We start from the raw sequence: 17,607 nt of genomic DNA, 5'->3' as shown, positions 1-17,607 counted from the left end.
GAAGAAGATGAGAAAAAGGGAAAAAAGAAAGAAAAGAAAAGTAAAAAAAAGTAAAAAATTTATTTAAAAATTAAAAGAAATTGATTTGGAGCAGAGTAATAAACCATCTAAACGTAATTGTTTCAAATTATAAATTTTGGATGATTAAACGAGCTTAAAATCTTTAGAATCGATTCTTAAAACAAAATAAAAAAGAATAATTTATTGCTCACAGAATACATTTAGAAACAGAATCGTTACAGCGTCTTGCTATTCTGAGTCCCTAAATGTATATCCTTTTAGCCGGCTTGAAGATGATAATTCCGTACAAAAGTTATTTGATGGGATTAATAAGTTATTCAATGGAATTGACCACATCATTTACCTAGAATCATCATTGATTTTTTATGGATCTTGAGCTCTTCTAAGACTTTGAGTTTTAGAGTTGATGCTATCCGCTGGGGTGATTTTGGACAGTTTAATCTGATGCGAGATGATCACAGTTTGGTTTGCGGTCCAAATCAAACCGAACGTTGAAGAGTGTGGTTTGGGAAAAGAAAATTGAAATCAACTAAACTAACAAGAGCTATTTGACTCCAACGTCTACGAGAAATGAATAGCAAAAGTGGTTAGAACAAGAAAAGAAATCATAGAGAAAATTAGGTCTAAATAGAACTGAGCAAGAAGATTCATACTAAGCAGGCAAAAGGCCGTTTCCCTCGCTGCTTAAGCAAATGTGCCTTTGAAGCGGCACAATATGAACCTGGAAGCAAAAATGGTGGGGAGGTTTCATATCGCAATCCTTCGCCCATGCGCAGAGTGAGGCATCGAGGTGTCGTCCGGCGTCTGCCGCCTCCGGCTGGCCCCTCCTTCCCGCCTCCGTGGCTGCTTATGCCCACATTCCGTAACTGGCTACAAAACCAGTGCGGCTCGGCAACTGAGGATTTTGGTTAAAGCATCAGCCGCTACCTGTTTAGCCACCTGATGGACAATGCGGCGGCGGGGTGCCGCCACCGACCGGTTCAGCCAGTGGAACCAGGACGTCGTGCTGTCCAGGAGCCCCGGCTGGGGTGGCTTTGCCCACGGCTGGCTCTTCCTTGTCAACCGAAAACCCGGTTTTCCTACCTCTTCCGCGCCCTCATTTCTCTTCCCCACGGTCCCATCGTCCCCCTCCTGGCTGTCACGACCCTCCAGTACGTCTGCTCCAGCCTCTCCCACAGCTCAAGCCCGCCTCCTTGGCCATGAAGACGGAGTTCACTTGCCCTGGGCTCTCCCCGATCTCCTGCCTGGCCGTTGCGCTTCGTACGAGGAAGTCATATACTTCACTGAGAAGAGGCTGTTCTACGCCCTCCCGGCATCGCCGCACGGTCCCTTTTTCGCCGAAGTAAGAATCCGTCTTTGAACCTGAGCAAGCTTTGCTCCAAATCTCCTAAAGAAATAGTTAGGCCAGCTGCCATCTCAACAAAAAAGGGAGATGATCATTACTCGCCTGCAATCTTTCTCGACCACCTTCGCTTATCGACGAAACTTGCAGCTTGACAGATGAGAAATTTTGGAGTGAAACAAAGTCGTAAATGTTAATAAATCTCATTACGAGTAGTTGAAGATTTTAAATATTTTTCACGAATTCTCTCATCTTTAGAAAGGTTTCTGAAATTAGAGACTATGGTAGCACTTATATCTTAAAATCAGATATTAATCTCAACCTTTTTCTTAAAAAGAATTAGACGATCACTAAAACACTAGAACGAACAAATAAACAAGAATGAGAAATAGATGAAAAATCGGATAGACATGCCGGTCTTCATTAGTCGAGGCGTGGCACCACCATTGTCATAGCCAATTGAAGATACTTCTCCCGTCTTGGCCAGGCAACTACTCCACTGTTCTATAATCGTTTTTTTTTCACTTTAGTCTCAATTATCATGCGATATATGTTAGAAAGTTTAAATAAAAAATTTAAGTTGATAAGTCATATTAATAGTAATTTAGGACATGCTGTCAAAAAATATTATACAATAACGCAAACACCCCGCTTACGTTACGAAAGGAATGGTACAGGCTCCGAAGCCAAATTAAAGAATGACGGAAAACGTACCATCGTAAGGACTGAATCGTAGAGCACAAAGCTCCAAAAAATAAGACGTGGGTGCGCGGTGTCTCTATCCACGACCGGTCTTTGGCTGGACCACCTCCGCGCTTGCTCCTCGGTGCGGTGATTCTCTCTTTGCTTCCGCGACATCGAACCCGCCCGCCCTCTCTCTCTTTCTCTGTCGGACACGATTGGTTTGGCGATCTTCACAAAACCAAGAGGTACAGTTCCTCTGCCCAATCTTGATCTCGCTCTCGCTCTCGCCGCTGCTCTGCTGCGTCTTCGTTTGCCTCTTCTATCCTCCGCCTCCGCTAATGGCGTCCTGTGGCCGGTCTCGGTTGCATCCCATTCGCAATCCATTGATCTTCCATGTTCTGTGTCGCGAATTCGGCGGAACCAATCATTGCCGGGGCTCTGTTGCCGTCCGTTGCGATTGTAGAGACACTCCCGGTTGAAGCGTCGATTCTTCTATTTTGACGTAGCTTGTCGTCGGTTTGATTTGGGCGGGCATTAGAGCTTCTAGGGTTTCGCGGCGTTCGCAGCTTGGGTTCTTCTTGGCGTCGTTTGATTCAGTTCCATGTTCTGTGAGTTAAGCTTCTGAAACGTTTTCTTTTTTATTTTTGTGTGAAGTTTTTTCCCTTCTCGAATCCTAGGAAAATCGCCTCGACCACATGGAAGTAAATTGAGGCTCAACGGGATTGTGAAAGAATATATTTGGCCGTGACTTTTGTGAGTTTGGAGGTTTCCCTTTTCTTGTGGCCGCTTTTTGAAATGAAAAACTCTAGCTTTACTTTGGCTCATTGTGGGCATTGTCGGATCAAGAGAGTGGAGAATTCCGGATTCGCTCAGTCAGCTGATCATCGCTCGGAAGTTCTTACTGTTGTTGTTGTTTACTCTATATTCAGGTGGGCATTAAGAGAATGTGGCGGCTGGAGGAAGAAGATTGATGGTTATGTGAGTTCCTTCCTTAACTGGCTGGGAATGAGAGCTTGCTGTATTCACAGAATCACTGAGGTAGCAGTAGTCCCGTGGCGTGCTGGTAGATTCCATTCGCATAATTTCATAGTTAACTCTCCAGGGAGAACGATTATCGTCCCATGGAAGGTGGGCAAGGGCCAATCTTCTCACCCATTATTGCTGAGTCTGCTTCTTCTCGATATGGTGCACGGTTTAGTGCGGATGGGTATGGAAGTCGTGCTTCTAATATATCTAATGTGAAGAAGAGAGGTCATGGAAGTCGCTCTTGGATAAAGATTGATCAGGAAGGAAACTCTAAAGTTTTGGAGCTAGACAAAGCTACCATAATGAGACATTGCTCTCTGCCGGCGAGAGATCTACGGCTTTTAGATCCTTTGTTCATTTATCCTTCTTCAATTTTAGGGAGAGAAAGCCATTGTGGTCAGTCTTGAGCAGATAAGGTGTATAATCACAGCGGAGGAGGTTTTCCTGATGAATTCCTTGGATGGATGTGTTCTTCGGTATGAGTCAGAATTGTGCAGGATTCTGCAGACAAACAAAGATCAAGCTGGTAAAGTATCTCCTGGATCAAAATGCATCTCAGCTTGTACTTCATAATTTCCCAAGCTGACTAATGGAAATCGTGACACTAAATGAGGATCATATGGTCCTTGTAGTGGCTTTTAGAAGTCCAAGCCTTCCTGAGGAAGAAGTGTTTTCAACATGCTGCCCTGTTTTTATTTGGACTATACACTAGTCATGCAATAAATTTCCCCAAGAAAATTATTGCTTAGATTGATCAATATTTTCTCTATGAAAGATAATGCCACTTGAAATTGCTTACATTTGCCTACTTAATTCAGATGACCTACCTTTCGAATTTAGGGCACTGGAGCTAGCTTTGGAACTCACATGCATGTCGCTTGATGCTCAGGTATGCAGTAACTTCTGCAGTGATTGATGATATAAGATGAATCAGAGAGTCTCTTCTTTCCCTTTAATGTGTCAAGCCTGTTAATTGTGTGGTTAGAAGTATTTATATGTGGACCTTTCCTAGACAATTGTTTATAATGGAAGAGTTATAACCCCAGAAAAAATTGGACCCAAGAAGAACAGTGATCATGGAGATTATTGTCAAATTCTCTGACCCTGATATTGTTAATCTAACATGACCAAGGGACACTCAAACTAAAGTGACTTTGATAGACTGATGCAGCTGCCTTTCTTTATTTGAAATCATCCCATCATTTGTAACATATGATATGAGAAGCTTTTATATTTGACAGGTGAAGGACTTGGAGATGGAAATTTATCCAGTTTTGGAGGAGTTGATATCATCTGTAAGTACTCTTAACCTAGAGCAGGTCCGTAGATTCAAGGGTCATCTACTTGCTTTGACACAGCGAGTTCAGAAGGTAATTTGATAATTCTGATCACCTTCAGATGATTAGTGTTGTGTTACTCCTCTTCACAAAGATTCTTGCAAATTCAGGTCCGAGATGAGATTGAACATCTCATGGATGATGATGGCGACATGGCCGAGATGTACCTCACCGAGAAAAAACAAAGATCTGGGCATATTCTGTAAGCGATCAGTACATCCAAACTGATGATTCAGGTGTGGCTAGGTCAGGTTCCAAATCAGCACCTGTTTCACCTGTAGCATCGCTCAGTGGGAGACACAAATTACAAAGGGCTTTTAGCAGCATCATAAGTCCAAGCAAGCATGGAAGCTTTCTGAGTTCTTCTAGTATTGGTGAAAACATTGATCAGCTGGAGATGTTGCTTGAAGCATACTTTATCGTCATTGACAACACTCTCAGCAAACTGTTATCGGTATGTATTCAAATGAATACATCTTCAAACAACTTAGCCTCCTCTCCTAGTTCCGTGTGCTTTACGATCATATTTCATCATTTCTATGATTTTCTGGGCATCGTTATTAAATTTGCCAAAGAATGAATACCACGTGATTGATTTGCAGAAATCTACTTGAAATTTGACTGCTCGTAGGCCTAAAAGTCTTCGATTTTATTCATCAATAACTGTACTTTCTTGACTCAACATGCTTCCTAGAGATAATCAACAACGAACATGTTACTTTCTTGACTGGTGTTGCTGAGACTGTTTGCTCTTTTATTTGGCAATGCAGCTTAAGGAGTATATCGATGACACTGAAGATATGATCAATATCAAACTGGTGAGCAGAATTGAATATGTACTATTGTCTGCATTTATTATCTTCATCTCATTTGGTTGACAACTAATGCTTCATGAGTTTTTCTCTTTCATTTCAGGAAACATTCAGAACCATTTAATACAATTTGAGTTGCTGCTAACAGCAGCCACATTTGTTGCTACGATTTTTGCTGTTGTGACGGGAATCTTTGGGATGAATTTTGCAGCTACGATTTTTGACTATCCATCTGCTTTCCACTGGGTTCTCGTCATAACTGGTTTATTTTGTGCTGGCTTATACTTCTCCTTTGTGCTTTATTTTAGGTATAAGAAAGTTTTCCCCCTGTAAAGTTTCCAGCGAAGCTTATTGCAATGCGAATATACTCTGATTCTTATCTTGAGCTGTGTATCCTGAGGTAAGGCCTTACTATTGAATGATGAAGCAGGCTAGAACGAAAAGATGACTGTCCTAACTCATGGATGCCTCATCGATTGTCAATATTACATGGAAGTAGAAATCTATCACAAGTTAACCGTTGTTGAGTGATATCAATTTATCGATAAAATAGGTCCTTTGATCCACACATATGCCGTTGACATTCAACTTTCCTTATAGATATCTCCCACATGTCTCTGCACTCATCTAACTTGATCCCCAGCTCCTTGGTGTCCATTCCATACCGTTTTGTCATTTTCATGAAGAAGACTATCTGGATATCTCCCTTTGTCGGCCTTAGTTGTGCTTAAATTATCTCCCGGTTGATTTGGTCTTCCTGAAGAGAATGCGATTCCATCTCTTTATGCTCAATGCTGTATCTACTATGTGTTTGATCTGCTCCATCTAATTGACTTATCCTGGTACTCTCTCCTCGAGCCTCCTTATATGCATCCAGAGATTCCCCAACAATTCTGCAACCAAGGGTCCGTCTGTCTCGCAAGTGTCGTTGGGTAGGGTTGGGCTCTCCTGGTCAGATGATGTTGGTGCAATAGCCTCGCAAGTGTCGTTGGGTAGGGCCGGGCTCTCCTGGTCAGATGATGTTGATGCAATAGCACCAATTGAATCTCTTTGACAGTTTTCATTCTCGAATAGTAGGAATTGCAACTTCTTCTGGCTAGCTTCGAGGGCTGCCTCAAGTTCAGCAATGCGTTCCTCATGCCTCGACTCGATTAACTCATGAAGACGCAAACTCAGGTCTTGAGGCGATACAGCATAATTCGGTGAGCAAGGTCGTCCGTCTGAACTCCCACTGACATTGTGGTCAGATTTTAATATACTTTCTAGCTGGGAATCGACTCCTCCTGGTCTTAGATCTCCCTGAACGAGCGCAGATTCGCATGAAAAATTTATCCCGAGCAAATTTAATTCATCTATATCAAATGTCACAGATCGAAGTTACCGGATGAAAGTGAAGTTCGTGCAGAAACTAGGATCCCATTCGAGGTGGCGGACACATGCAAGCCAGCCATTTTTTCATATGCTCATCTAAATGTAATTCACTAAGATTCTATCGATACTGGTGCTCACCGGGTCTAAATGATTGAAATTTCCTCTAGTCGTGATCAAATTGTTATTGCACCAATGCTAAAGCATTTAAAGGCGATACAAGCGTGGTCATGTTTGTTTTCATGTGCATATGTTTCACTACGGGTTCCTAATTCGACAGCCAATTACAACTTAACATAGGTAACGAGGTACTCTATAAAGGGTAGTCGAGACTTTGGCCAAAATGTCGTGCAGCTCAACTGTAGATTCAGACTTACCTCAACGAAATCTGATGCGTTCTTCACGCTAGTCAGCTTCACGTTCAGCTCCAACCTCTCTAGTTCAGCTTCAAGCTCTGCCTCGATTTCTCTCATTGCATCAGACTTCTCTGCTGCACCATCATTCGGCTCTCTCTTATGACCCTTCGAGGAGTTATCCATCTCATCGACCGGGGAAGATGCGGTCATTGTCCCATTGACAAAAGGGTGAGCACCGGTTCCGGGGATTCTTGGACCATCGGCGTTGATCTCCTCCACAGTTAACAGGTCCTTCATTTCAAGCTCCTCGTGTAGATCCTGAACTAGGTTTTGTGCTTGCCTCAACCTCTCATCTAATAGGTCCACTTCCCTCTTATTTGCCACTACACTGGTCATCACGCCAATTGTTAAACCGAGAGAGAAAAGCATCATTCGATTGGAGAACCCTGAGGAGGACACCGCATCGATAAACACGATAGTCATATAAGAATTAGTGGATATACAAAGAAAGTCCTAAGATTCTTCATAATTTTTGTGTAGATAATTAGAACATGGAGGAGAAGAATAGACCTTGTGATTGCAATGAACTGGCAAATGCGCTTACGCTAGAGCTTGACCTGTAGAACTCCTCTTGCCAGTACTTGGCTTCTGTCTTCTCGACGACTTTTGGGTACCAATCTCGGGAAGCTCCAAATGTCTTGAAACTGTCTCTACCTGATTCAATTCACCTTCTTCTCGACGCATCTTTCTCCCATTTTCGCTCTCCACATAGAAACCGCCGCTGGTCCTGCTTATGATTATTTGGCTCCCATCAGTAACCAGCAGAGGCCCACCACAGATTTAGAGGGCGATACGAGCGTGTCATGCTCACTCCTCTTGGTTCTAACATATTCACTATAAAACTGAGCATCGATATCGATGAAATCCCCGAATGAATCGACAGGCTTGAGTGCTATTTCATCAGACACAGCAATCCTAAACTGCCTGCTCCCATTGGACCTACTGCCTTTTTGAGCTCTTGAACCCTGAAAAAACTCGTCACCAGACTCTCTATGTCCTTGGATAACCACTCCGAATTCATGAGGACTCTCATGTTCAGGTAAGCTTGGCTGGTAACTAACCAGCGATAGTACGTCGTGATTGAGATGGCTACCCAAATTTGCAGGCCTCTTTCTCTCTTCATGATGGCCGTTGAAATTGTCGAATTCGCAAAACTTGCCCCGAAAGCATTATGGTCATCGACTTGGGCAAGAGCCAGTCTGTGCAAAGGAGACTCCTGATTTGCTGTAGAAAGCTCTTCAATTTGGCTTGTCTAAATCTAAAGTCATTACAAAATGGCTCAGATGAAGACTCTTCCCTTTCCTGAGATGAGATGTTGCGCCAATGCTTCGCGGCATAACCGGCACCAGCAGCTGCTGCCACAACCCATAAATCCATACTCTCTGTTCAGGAACATATAACTTAAATCAAATCTCAGCCAAAGAAAAGATTTAGAAGATGATATCATGCGTGTTGACTTTTCTGTTCACATGCTCAACTTCTTTACTAAAGAAAACGTGCTCGTTCACTCACATACAGGGTAATTCAATCACACAAATGGATGGGAAAATCGAAGACTGATGCAATTTACCTCATTTAAAATCAAGAAAATGAAGGATTCAGTTCGAAACCGATGGGTTGTCCAAAGACTGAAATTGAAGGTGATACAGCTGAGAAGACACTGCCGTTGGTAAGAGGGAGAAATTTTAGGAGCCAGAAACAGGAAGGAAACCCCTTGAAAGCAAGGAATGACCGAACCAAACTTGTAATGAGAACGTAGAGTTCTAATTTTCTTTTCAATCCGTGGGAAGGCGTTTGGGAAGTGAATCCATGAGAATTCATTTAATGACATAAAAGATGGCAGGTCATTCCAGGCCACTTGAACCGCCCAGTCCAGCAGCAACCAGACAAGAATGAAACTACATGGTTCGAAAAAGATAATGACGATATTTCTCGTGGAGATTAAGTTCTACATCTCTACGTTGTCTGGTAGCATCCATGCAAGGGATTTCTTGTAAGTTTCTTTTTGGCCTCATGTTGAATCCGGAAGGTGTTGTAACGGAAGAGTCAAAATTCCTACATATCGTGGAATCCACAAGTTCGATTAAGACGAATCATTGCTAGAATAGCATGAGCAAGATTACCATTTCAGTAGAGAACTTCAATGCTCTGATTAAAATTCCCTTTTTTTTTTTTGATATGACAAAAAGTTGGAAAATTTAGCGTCATATAAATTGATGAGATAAAGCAATTATTTGAGAAATTAGAAGTGTGCCATCAAAGTAGCTATTAAAGGTGCATTTGGTAATCACCAAATAGTGAAAACTTTTTATTTTTGTTTTTGAAAGTAGATTTAGAATAGAAATCAATTTGGTAAAATTTTGTTTAGAGAATAAATTTCAATTTTTTTGTTCTTGAAGTGGATTTGGAACATAATCGAGAAGTAAAATAAAAGTTTATTCTTTATTTAGAACAATTTTAGAATTAAATCAACCTATTTTTTTTTCTCTTTTTTCTTTTCTTTTTCTTATTCTTCTTTCCTTCTTCTTCTTCTTCTTCAACTGCTACTGCACGCTAACGCAGATTTGTCCATCGCCACCGTTCTTGACAATCGGTTGGGTGAGGTCCTGGCAACCTTGTTAATGGCTAGGGGGCCTCGCTCGAGCCTCTCCCGACCATCGGCGAGCCTCACCTAGCTGGTCGAGGTTGATTTAGCTAGATCTAGCGAGGTCGCAGCTTGCCCCACTGGCGAAGCTTAGCCAATAAGACCTAGCCTTCCGAGGGTCAATGATGCTCTAGTGAGGCCGTTTAGCCCTCATCTGGCCGATCGCCGGTTATCTTGGCAAACCTTGAAAAGAAGAAGAGAAAGAAAAGAAAGAAAAAAAAGTAATAAAAATTATTAAAAAATTAAAAGAAAATGATTTGGATTGGAAATTTTCATAATGGTACCAAATGCTTGATTTTATTATGGGGAATAAAAATTTTAGACATTTACCAAATATCTAAAGAGTTAATACCTTGAAAAACCTAAACCTGTACACCTATGACAAATTTACCCCAAACTATTTTTGACCACCAAAAACCCCAAACTCGGTATACCTTTGACAAATTTCTGCAAAGCTGTGTAAATTGACAAATTTACTCCTCGGTAGTTTTAGTTAAATTTTCTTGTTAAATTATGAAGTTAAATAACACGTGACAATTGGACTAGTATATCAATTTGGGATTTTACACTGCTTGTCATAGTTTATAATTTTTGTGATTTTTTTGTGTTATTAATCTAATTTTTCTGAGGGTATATTAGTCACAAATTTATCGTTTAGGTTTTTTGTGGTCGAATAAATTAATTTGGGGTAAATTTGTCATAAAATATACCGTTTAAGGTTTTTATAGTTAGTCGGGGAGAAATTTGTCACAAAGTGTACGGTTTGGAGTTTTTCATGGTCAAAAAAAAATAATTTGGGGTAAATTTGTCACAAGTGTACCAATTTGAGGTTTTTTAAGGTATTAACCCTATCTTAAAATGCTTAAAAATTATTCTTAGGAAACAAAATAAAAATAATAATTTCGATCAAAAAATTATTTTGAGAATAGAATGGTTTAAACGCGCGCGGCTAATATAGAAACTTTTCTATCCATTACGAATCATACATATGGGCGAACCCTGTATGGCATACTAATGGAATACTGATGACCATAAGGATATGTTTACCATGCACAATTGTACGCAATGGCAATCACATCAAGTAGAAAATATTCAGTGTGGTGAGCCGATGAGTTTGTTCGATGTATGATACCATTGCCCAAGTTACACGCGCTGAAGTGTGTTTTCTCTTTAATTAAGAGAGACGCGACCCTCTTGTTGTCACTGAAATTTAATCAACCCTTTCGACTTTCACGGACATATGGATTCTGTAAGGCCCACTGATCTCATTGAGTGGTCTCGAAAGCAGTTGACAGGAGTGCTCATCTTCCTTAACATGTTGATATGATCTGTCGGAAATTAAGTCGTTTCCAATATGGAAAGATAAATACGTAAATCATCAAATAAGCAGATGAGATGACCACGAAGACGGTCTCAACTTCCATTCACATCATCTGCTTCTGCTGCTAGTTTGTTTTCTTAAATTAATCGCAAGCCCACCAACACAAGAAAAATGCGATTCATGATGTTACTCGATTAAAACTGACGAACCTTGGATGTACTTTTCACCTTCCAAACTCTAGAGGTTATGCGAATTGGGAATTCACATTAATTCTGAACAAAGAATCTCACACCACATTCCGAAACCATAGGATCTAGTATCCAGAAAAATTTGCCGTGATCTGGTCAACTGCGAAACCTCGTCAGCTCCAGGAAAACTTAGATAAGGCATTCAGCAAATCACCAAGTCTCCTCCATGCGCATTGAACATTCAGATTAGAGGCAGTGAGATGGAGAGCAGAATCCACCAGATCATCAATCCTATTACCACAAAAGCAATAATTTATGGGAAGCCCCATTGCAGGAATACATAAGAGGAGATAACGCAGCAGCATACCAACATTGGCTATATATCTTTCCTTCATAAAGCGGGACTGGAGTAATCGGCAGCATCAGGATGAAAACGTAATAATGATGATCGGACAGCTAGAAGTCTCTACTTCAGACATAGTATACACAATTTAGGAGTCTAGTATAGGCCCTGCTTCTGAATTATATATGATTTTTGTCTATTAGATATTAGCCAAGAATTTCTCTGTCACCACATTATGCAATTGCATTGTTGCCCAAGGAAACATAGCTCAGACTGTTCATTTTCTTGTTGTATTAAATTGTGAAGCAATCTCAGAAAGAGCTTTAATTTTACAATCCGAATCCTCCTCCTCCCCATAGCTGAACTGTTGCGACCATCCCAATCTCATACAGACCCGACCCTAAGTCTATAAGTCAGAACAATTGAGTGCTTCAGTTGAAAGCTTAATCATTTCGCGAAGTGAATTTTAAATAATTAATCTTGCAGGCAAGCTGAACTTTGTAGCAGGAGCAAAGGGGGAGAAAAGGAAAGGTGGGAAAAAGGTCATCGGTGGAAAAGTGGAGCTGAGGGGGAAAAAAGAAGAAAGGTGAGGCTACTTCAGTACCTTTTATGATGATCCTGGCTTGACTCTTGGGTCCCCACGTTCCACTCCAAGCGGATCCTGATCACATTAAACACATATCAGTCTTAAGCCAAACAGCGCAAGGATTTGAAACATTCTACTGCATCACAGGAAAGGAGAAACAGTAATGACACAGCAATTGGTAATTTCAAGGCAAATGGCACAAAGCTCTCCCCTGTGCCACCTTTTTCATGACATGAATTTGCCAAACGGGCCACATAAGAGCAAGATTCACGGACCATTCAGACTGTATCGGGTTTTCACATGGGCACAAACCTCGGCCGTAACAGTTGTTCGTGGTATTCACGCCGTTATGGCAGAGGCAAGCGAACGACTCGCCCACGCCGGAGAAGCCGCAAAATCCCCCGCTCGCTTCGCAGTCCGTGCACGCCGCCGTAGAGTAAGAATAGTTGTACTGCACGGAGATCCCGAACCTCCATTTCGAGGGATCTCCACGGTCGTCTCCGAACCCGTATATGGCGCTGTAGGACGAGCACTGGAGCTTCGGAAGATCCAAAGCATAACTCGAGCCGAACCCGGTTGGCGATTGGTAGACACAGCAGGTGGACACCGGCGCGTTCTGCTGCAGGCCAATGCCGGTCACTCCCTTGCAAGAATACAGGCCCCTACAAACGCGAGAGCTCGAGCCGGTGGCGCACAGCTCCTGGTATGGGTCGAACACTGGAGAGTTCGTGGAGCACCCGAGCAGCACAAAGATGTTGTCATCCATGACGCTGAACGGGCTGGCTCGATCCAGGCTGAAACTGCCGGAGTTCTGCATCGATTCGCAAGTCGACATGAGAGGGTCAGTGATGATCATTGTCCCGGTGGAGTAGTCGATCGAGGCCACGTCGTAAATCCCACTTCCGGTAGTGAACTCGAGCTTGCCGGTGGAGCTGCATCTCACGTTTCTAGCAAAGGCCGGGTGGCCACAACCGTAGCTGGTGCCAAATGGGTACTTCACGGGGATGGCGCCACACGTGTTGTGACAGGTGAAGTTCATCGGAATGGCAGGGATGGCCGCAAACACAGCCGGAAGAAAAGGAAACAAGACCACGAGATGCATGAAGAGCCATGTTACTGGAGGAGCTGACATGAGAGAAAAAAATGGGGGAGTTTGAATGTGAAATGGGTTTTAAGCAGTGAAGCAGATGGCTTGAGAGAGGTTTCTGGTTGAACAGGATGGAGGAGGTTCGCGTTTGAAATGGAAGCAGAAGGTGGTTGATTCAATCCTTTTCGGTGGAGACAAATCAAATTTCAAAACCCTCCATGTTTCCTGCATAAAAAGCAGAGCCTGCTCTGGTAAGTGGGTTCTACCTAGGTGAAAGCGTCACGCGCTTTTGGTCAGGGGACATATTGTGCAGAAGGGCAAAAGAAGTCAGCAGAAAATGGAAATGTTCTAGCTGGATGACATCGAAGCTGTCCTCAAATATAGAGCATGCGACAAATAATAATAGATGGTACTTAGATACAATAAGACCGCAAAAAAAATGTTTATGCAAACAATGTTTTTGTCAGGCCTGAAGAAATAAACTGTCCCTTGGTACCGAGTTTTGCTCTTATTTATTGATCCAGTTCACACACAGGTCTACCCAATACCCATATACTAAAATGAATTTCGCGTTATCCATGCAAAAATCTAGCCTTCTTCGCAGCTACTGAACCCCACCAGATCTCATTTAATAACAGGAATATAACGACAAATTGGAAGTGAATCAAAGAGAAGATTGGCACTCGCGACTTTTCATGTTAAAAGCTGAGTTCTGTACAGAAGAAAATCATTAAGTCTATTAATAGATAATACATATCTGAGGGGCTTGTCCACAAGGCCATGCTTCAACGCACAGCAAAGTTATCGTCTCCATCGTTGGATTAGGCTAAAAAATTATTTCTATCAACCGGGCACGATCAAGTTGCTGTCCAAGTGCCCGCAGCATTGTAGTGAGTCACGGAAGAATCAACATGTCTTCTTAAACGTCAGATAGTACCAAAAAACATACAAAGTTCCCCATCCGTGACAAGAACAATTATGCTCTCCAAGAAATATCTAAAGAAAAATTTACAACCACATGACGGAACTGCAAAGGTCCCACCCGGGCATATTATATATTGCTTATCCATCGTCCTTTTCACCTCGGACATGACGAAATAAAAAGCCTCATCAGGTTTCGTTACTAATCTCTTCACAACTTGAATCCTCCTCCTCTGCTCAATTTAAACCCCTGAACAGGTCAAACACAGGATTTCCCTCCAGTGCCAGCAAGAAGCCAATGAGCTCTCGCTGTCACCAAAGAACTGACTGCTGGCAAGGCCTCTGAGAATATTTGAATGGGCATTAATCATATGTCTTGATCTTTTCCATCATATAACATCACCTGAGTTCATCAATTATCAGTTACAATATGCACTGAACACAGATGAAATGCTCCTCCACTTCACAATTGTTTAGACCTGCCATATCTTCTAGATGTGAAAGTGAGGCAAGGATCATCCGTGAATTACGGTACTTTAGCAATTCCACTTCCTTTGAGTTACACATCATAATCATCAGCCACATGAAACCATCAAAGTTTGTGAGTGAAAATGAGTTGACAAAGTAACAACAATCTCAAGCATTTAGACCTGCCCAGTTCTTGAAAGCAATCAGTGCCTCCATTTTTCTGTGGCTTCTCTTTCTTAATTTATTTACTTTGATCTTCTTATGGTTCTCCATGAAAGCTTGCTTGTACCTCCACTTGTCCACAAAAATTTTCATCTCCTGAGATTTCTCCACAACTTGCATGACTGCATCAAAGTAACCACCTTTAACCAGAGCATAAAGGAATGCATCAACCAAACTGTGATCAAATTTAATCCCTTTCTCTATGTCAGCTGAAACAAACTTTCTTTTAATCTCATTCCACAGAAGCAAGACACTAAAGTATTTCTCCGCCGTTACATACCCATTAATGAGGGATAAATATGTTTGACCATTAGGTTCAAACTGCAAAAACACCATTCTTCTGAAAGTTCTCCTAGCATCTTCCAGTCTTCCAGCTTTACAAAAGCCGTGAATTATAGAATTCCAGTTGTGGGTACCCATTTCAATCCGAGGATCCTCAACAACCTCATCTAAGAAGGCCGCCATCAACTCTGGCCGGTGATTTTCCATTAAGCCTGTCATTATAGTCAAGTAACTCCTTTCAACTCTCTTGCATCTCTCATATCTCTGAACAGTGAAAAAGCCGACTGAAAATCTTGGCTCGACATAGATGCTTCTATCAGGGCATCATAGGTCTCCATATCCAATTGAAGCCCTGAACTACTAATGTCCGTGACCAACTGAGTAGCCTCAGCTGTTTTATGCTCTTTGCAGTAAGACTTGAGGATTGGCACATAAACCCCAGCCCTGCAGAACCACCTTGAATGTTCATTTCATCAAGAATACTGTGTGCTTTATCTGACAGCCCAAGATTGACGCAAGCATTAACTATGCCATACCCAGCCGAATGATCGGCCTCAGTTTCAACAACCTCCAACTTTTGAGCTTCAATGATCAAACGTGCTAGTTCTTTGATACTACCATTCGTGAGAAAACCTTTAACTATTTCAGAGAAAGTTTCCTCACCAAATTTTGCATCCTCCGCACTGCTCTCTCCCAGACTCCGAAGTACAGTTCCCACAACAGATTCAAAGTTACCCACTTTAACATACCGCTAATGAGATTACTGTAAAAACACCTTTTATTCGAAAGACCAAACCCACCCATCAAATTCTCCAACTCTGATATCTTCCCTCAAGCCCCCTGAGGCATACAAGTAAGCCAGAAACCCAAAGCTCGACTCATCCGGCCTAACACCCAAAACCGACATAGTCTCCACCACCTTTTCCGCATCAGCCACAGACTCGAGGTGCCGGCAGCTTTCCCTCCAATGCCGCATTACAAGCGGCCAAGTTGGGCCTCATAAAATCCAGCTTCTCATCCAAAGCGACCCTATAACTCTCCTCGAAAACCCGCAAAAACCCAACAAACTGACCATTCTCCCTACAAATCTCAACGAGCAGGTTGCCCCACAGCTCAAAGGGCATGAAGTACCTGTTCTTGAACATGCTCTTGACCAGAGCAAAAGCCGGGGCCGCCGCCCCGGCCCGCCTCATGGACTCCAGCAGCGCCGCGACGGTCCCGAACTCGACCAAACCGGGATCTTTCTCGATGAAGTAGACGGCGGAGGCGAAGGCCCTCTTGAGATTGTGGGTGTCGCCGAAAGAGGAGAGGTGGGCGACGAGGGAGTTGGCGAGGGGCTTGCCGGGGAAGGAAGAGTGGGAGGTGAGGGCCTTGAAGGACTTCCAGGCGTCGTCGGTGCTGCTGGCGACGATGGACCTGTGGAGGGCGGACTCGAGGGCGGTTTTCAGTTCTGGGTCAAGGCCTGCGGCGGCGGCGGCGGCGGCGGCGGCGGCGGCGAGGAGACGAAGGGAGTCCTTGCGGCGGGAGAATAGGGAAGGTTGGAGGAAGGAATAGAGAGATGGGGTCTCGGCTTCAGAAGAGGAGGATGAGGAGGAGGAGGAGAAGGCGAGTCTGCGTTGCGGGCGATACAGATTCAGAGCTCTCTTCCACATCTTCCTTTCATTGAGAACGAGGCTGCCTCTCCTGCTTATAGTTTTCCCTCTTGCGCCTCTCTTCTCTCTCTCTCTCTCGGAGGAGTTGCAGAAAATGGCTAAGTACAGAATGGGCGAGGGGGAATCGCCGAGGCCCAAAATGCTATGTGCAGGAAAGCCACTGAAAAATCACAATCGATACTCTAATTAATATCATAAAAATCCTAGCTGTACGCCAATAATAACTTTATCATAAATTAATTTTTGATCACAAAAGTCTTGAACTAATACATCGATAGTAAATTTATTCATTACAAATTATTTCACAAAAACTCAAAAAATCAATATATTTGTAATAAATTTACTCTATTAATTTTTTCATTAATCAATACAGAAGCCAAGATAAGCTTATCCTCTGAATAATCCGGTGTCAAATTAATGATAGGGGCAAATGTATTACAAATATTTTGATTTAGGGATTTTAGAGGTTAAAAAATTAATTTGATCAAGTGTATAAATTTGAGAATTTTTTATGATACTAATCATTATCGATATTATTTAGTTATTATTTCATTTTTAAAAATTCTATTTTCATAGCTCTTTCATTTTCTATTCTCTCGTGGTCCCTACTGCTTATGACTGCTTATGGGACTGTGATCGAATCTGCTCGGAAAACTGGTAGATGAAAGGTCTGAGTCATGCCTCAGAAAATATAAATTTCTAGCTGAAACTTTTTTATCTATTTTTCTCAACATGCCAATATAAATTTCCAAATAATTCATTATAAATAAATACAGATTTCAGTTTAATAGAGAAAAATGATCTACTATCCCATAATATTTTGATATGTCAAATTACGAATAATAATGATAAGCTTTTCACAGATAATAGTTTATTTCATTCACTAG

The 17,607-nt window shown here is 42.2% G+C and overlaps 3 protein-coding genes and 1 pseudogene across 3 annotated transcripts; 1 reads left to right on the top strand and 3 right to left on the bottom strand.

Moving 5' to 3' along the window:
- Window positions 1–2,109: 2,109 nt before the first annotated feature.
- On the top strand, window positions 2,110–5,604 carry LOC120292718 (magnesium transporter MRS2-5-like). Its single transcript, XM_039311067.1, is given in 9 exon segments — window positions 2,110–2,292; window positions 2,977–3,452; window positions 3,454–3,599; window positions 3,892–3,962; window positions 4,315–4,443; window positions 4,521–4,599; window positions 4,602–4,864; window positions 5,181–5,228; window positions 5,307–5,604. Coding segments are annotated over 8 exon segments (1,269 nt in total). The 5' UTR covers window positions 2,110–2,292; window positions 2,977–3,168; the 3' UTR covers window positions 5,556–5,604.
- Window positions 5,605–5,967: 363 nt separating this feature from the next.
- Window positions 5,968–7,563, bottom strand: LOC120293015. The gene is made up of 3 exons (XM_039311761.1): window positions 7,517–7,563; window positions 6,968–7,392; window positions 5,968–6,521 (listed from the first exon to the last, which is right to left on the bottom strand). The coding sequence occupies exons 2-3, from the start codon at window positions 7,376–7,378 to the stop codon at window positions 6,057–6,059; spliced, it is 876 nt and encodes a 291-aa protein (XP_039167695.1). The 5' UTR covers window positions 7,379–7,392; window positions 7,517–7,563; the 3' UTR covers window positions 5,968–6,056.
- Window positions 7,564–11,046: 3,483 nt separating this feature from the next.
- LOC104433378 lies at window positions 11,047–13,608 on the bottom strand. The gene is made up of 3 exons (XM_010046099.3): window positions 12,401–13,608; window positions 12,107–12,163; window positions 11,047–11,450 (listed from the first exon to the last, which is right to left on the bottom strand). Exons 1-3 carry the CDS (start codon window positions 13,218–13,220, stop codon window positions 11,401–11,403), a joined length of 927 nt encoding a protein of 308 aa, XP_010044401.2. The 5' UTR covers window positions 13,221–13,608; the 3' UTR covers window positions 11,047–11,400.
- A 623-nt stretch (window positions 13,609–14,231) lies between these two features.
- Window positions 14,232–16,823, bottom strand: LOC120292730 (annotated as a pseudogene).
- Window positions 16,824–17,607: the final 784 nt, after the last annotated feature.

This window comes from Eucalyptus grandis, chromosome 4 (genome assembly GCF_016545825.1).
Source record: "Eucalyptus grandis isolate ANBG69807.140 chromosome 4, ASM1654582v1, whole genome shotgun sequence".
Classification (NCBI taxonomy): domain Eukaryota; kingdom Viridiplantae; phylum Streptophyta; class Magnoliopsida; order Myrtales; family Myrtaceae; genus Eucalyptus; species Eucalyptus grandis.
The sequence above is the reverse complement of the archived record's forward strand: the minus strand, read 5'-3'. Positions and strand labels throughout refer to the sequence as shown.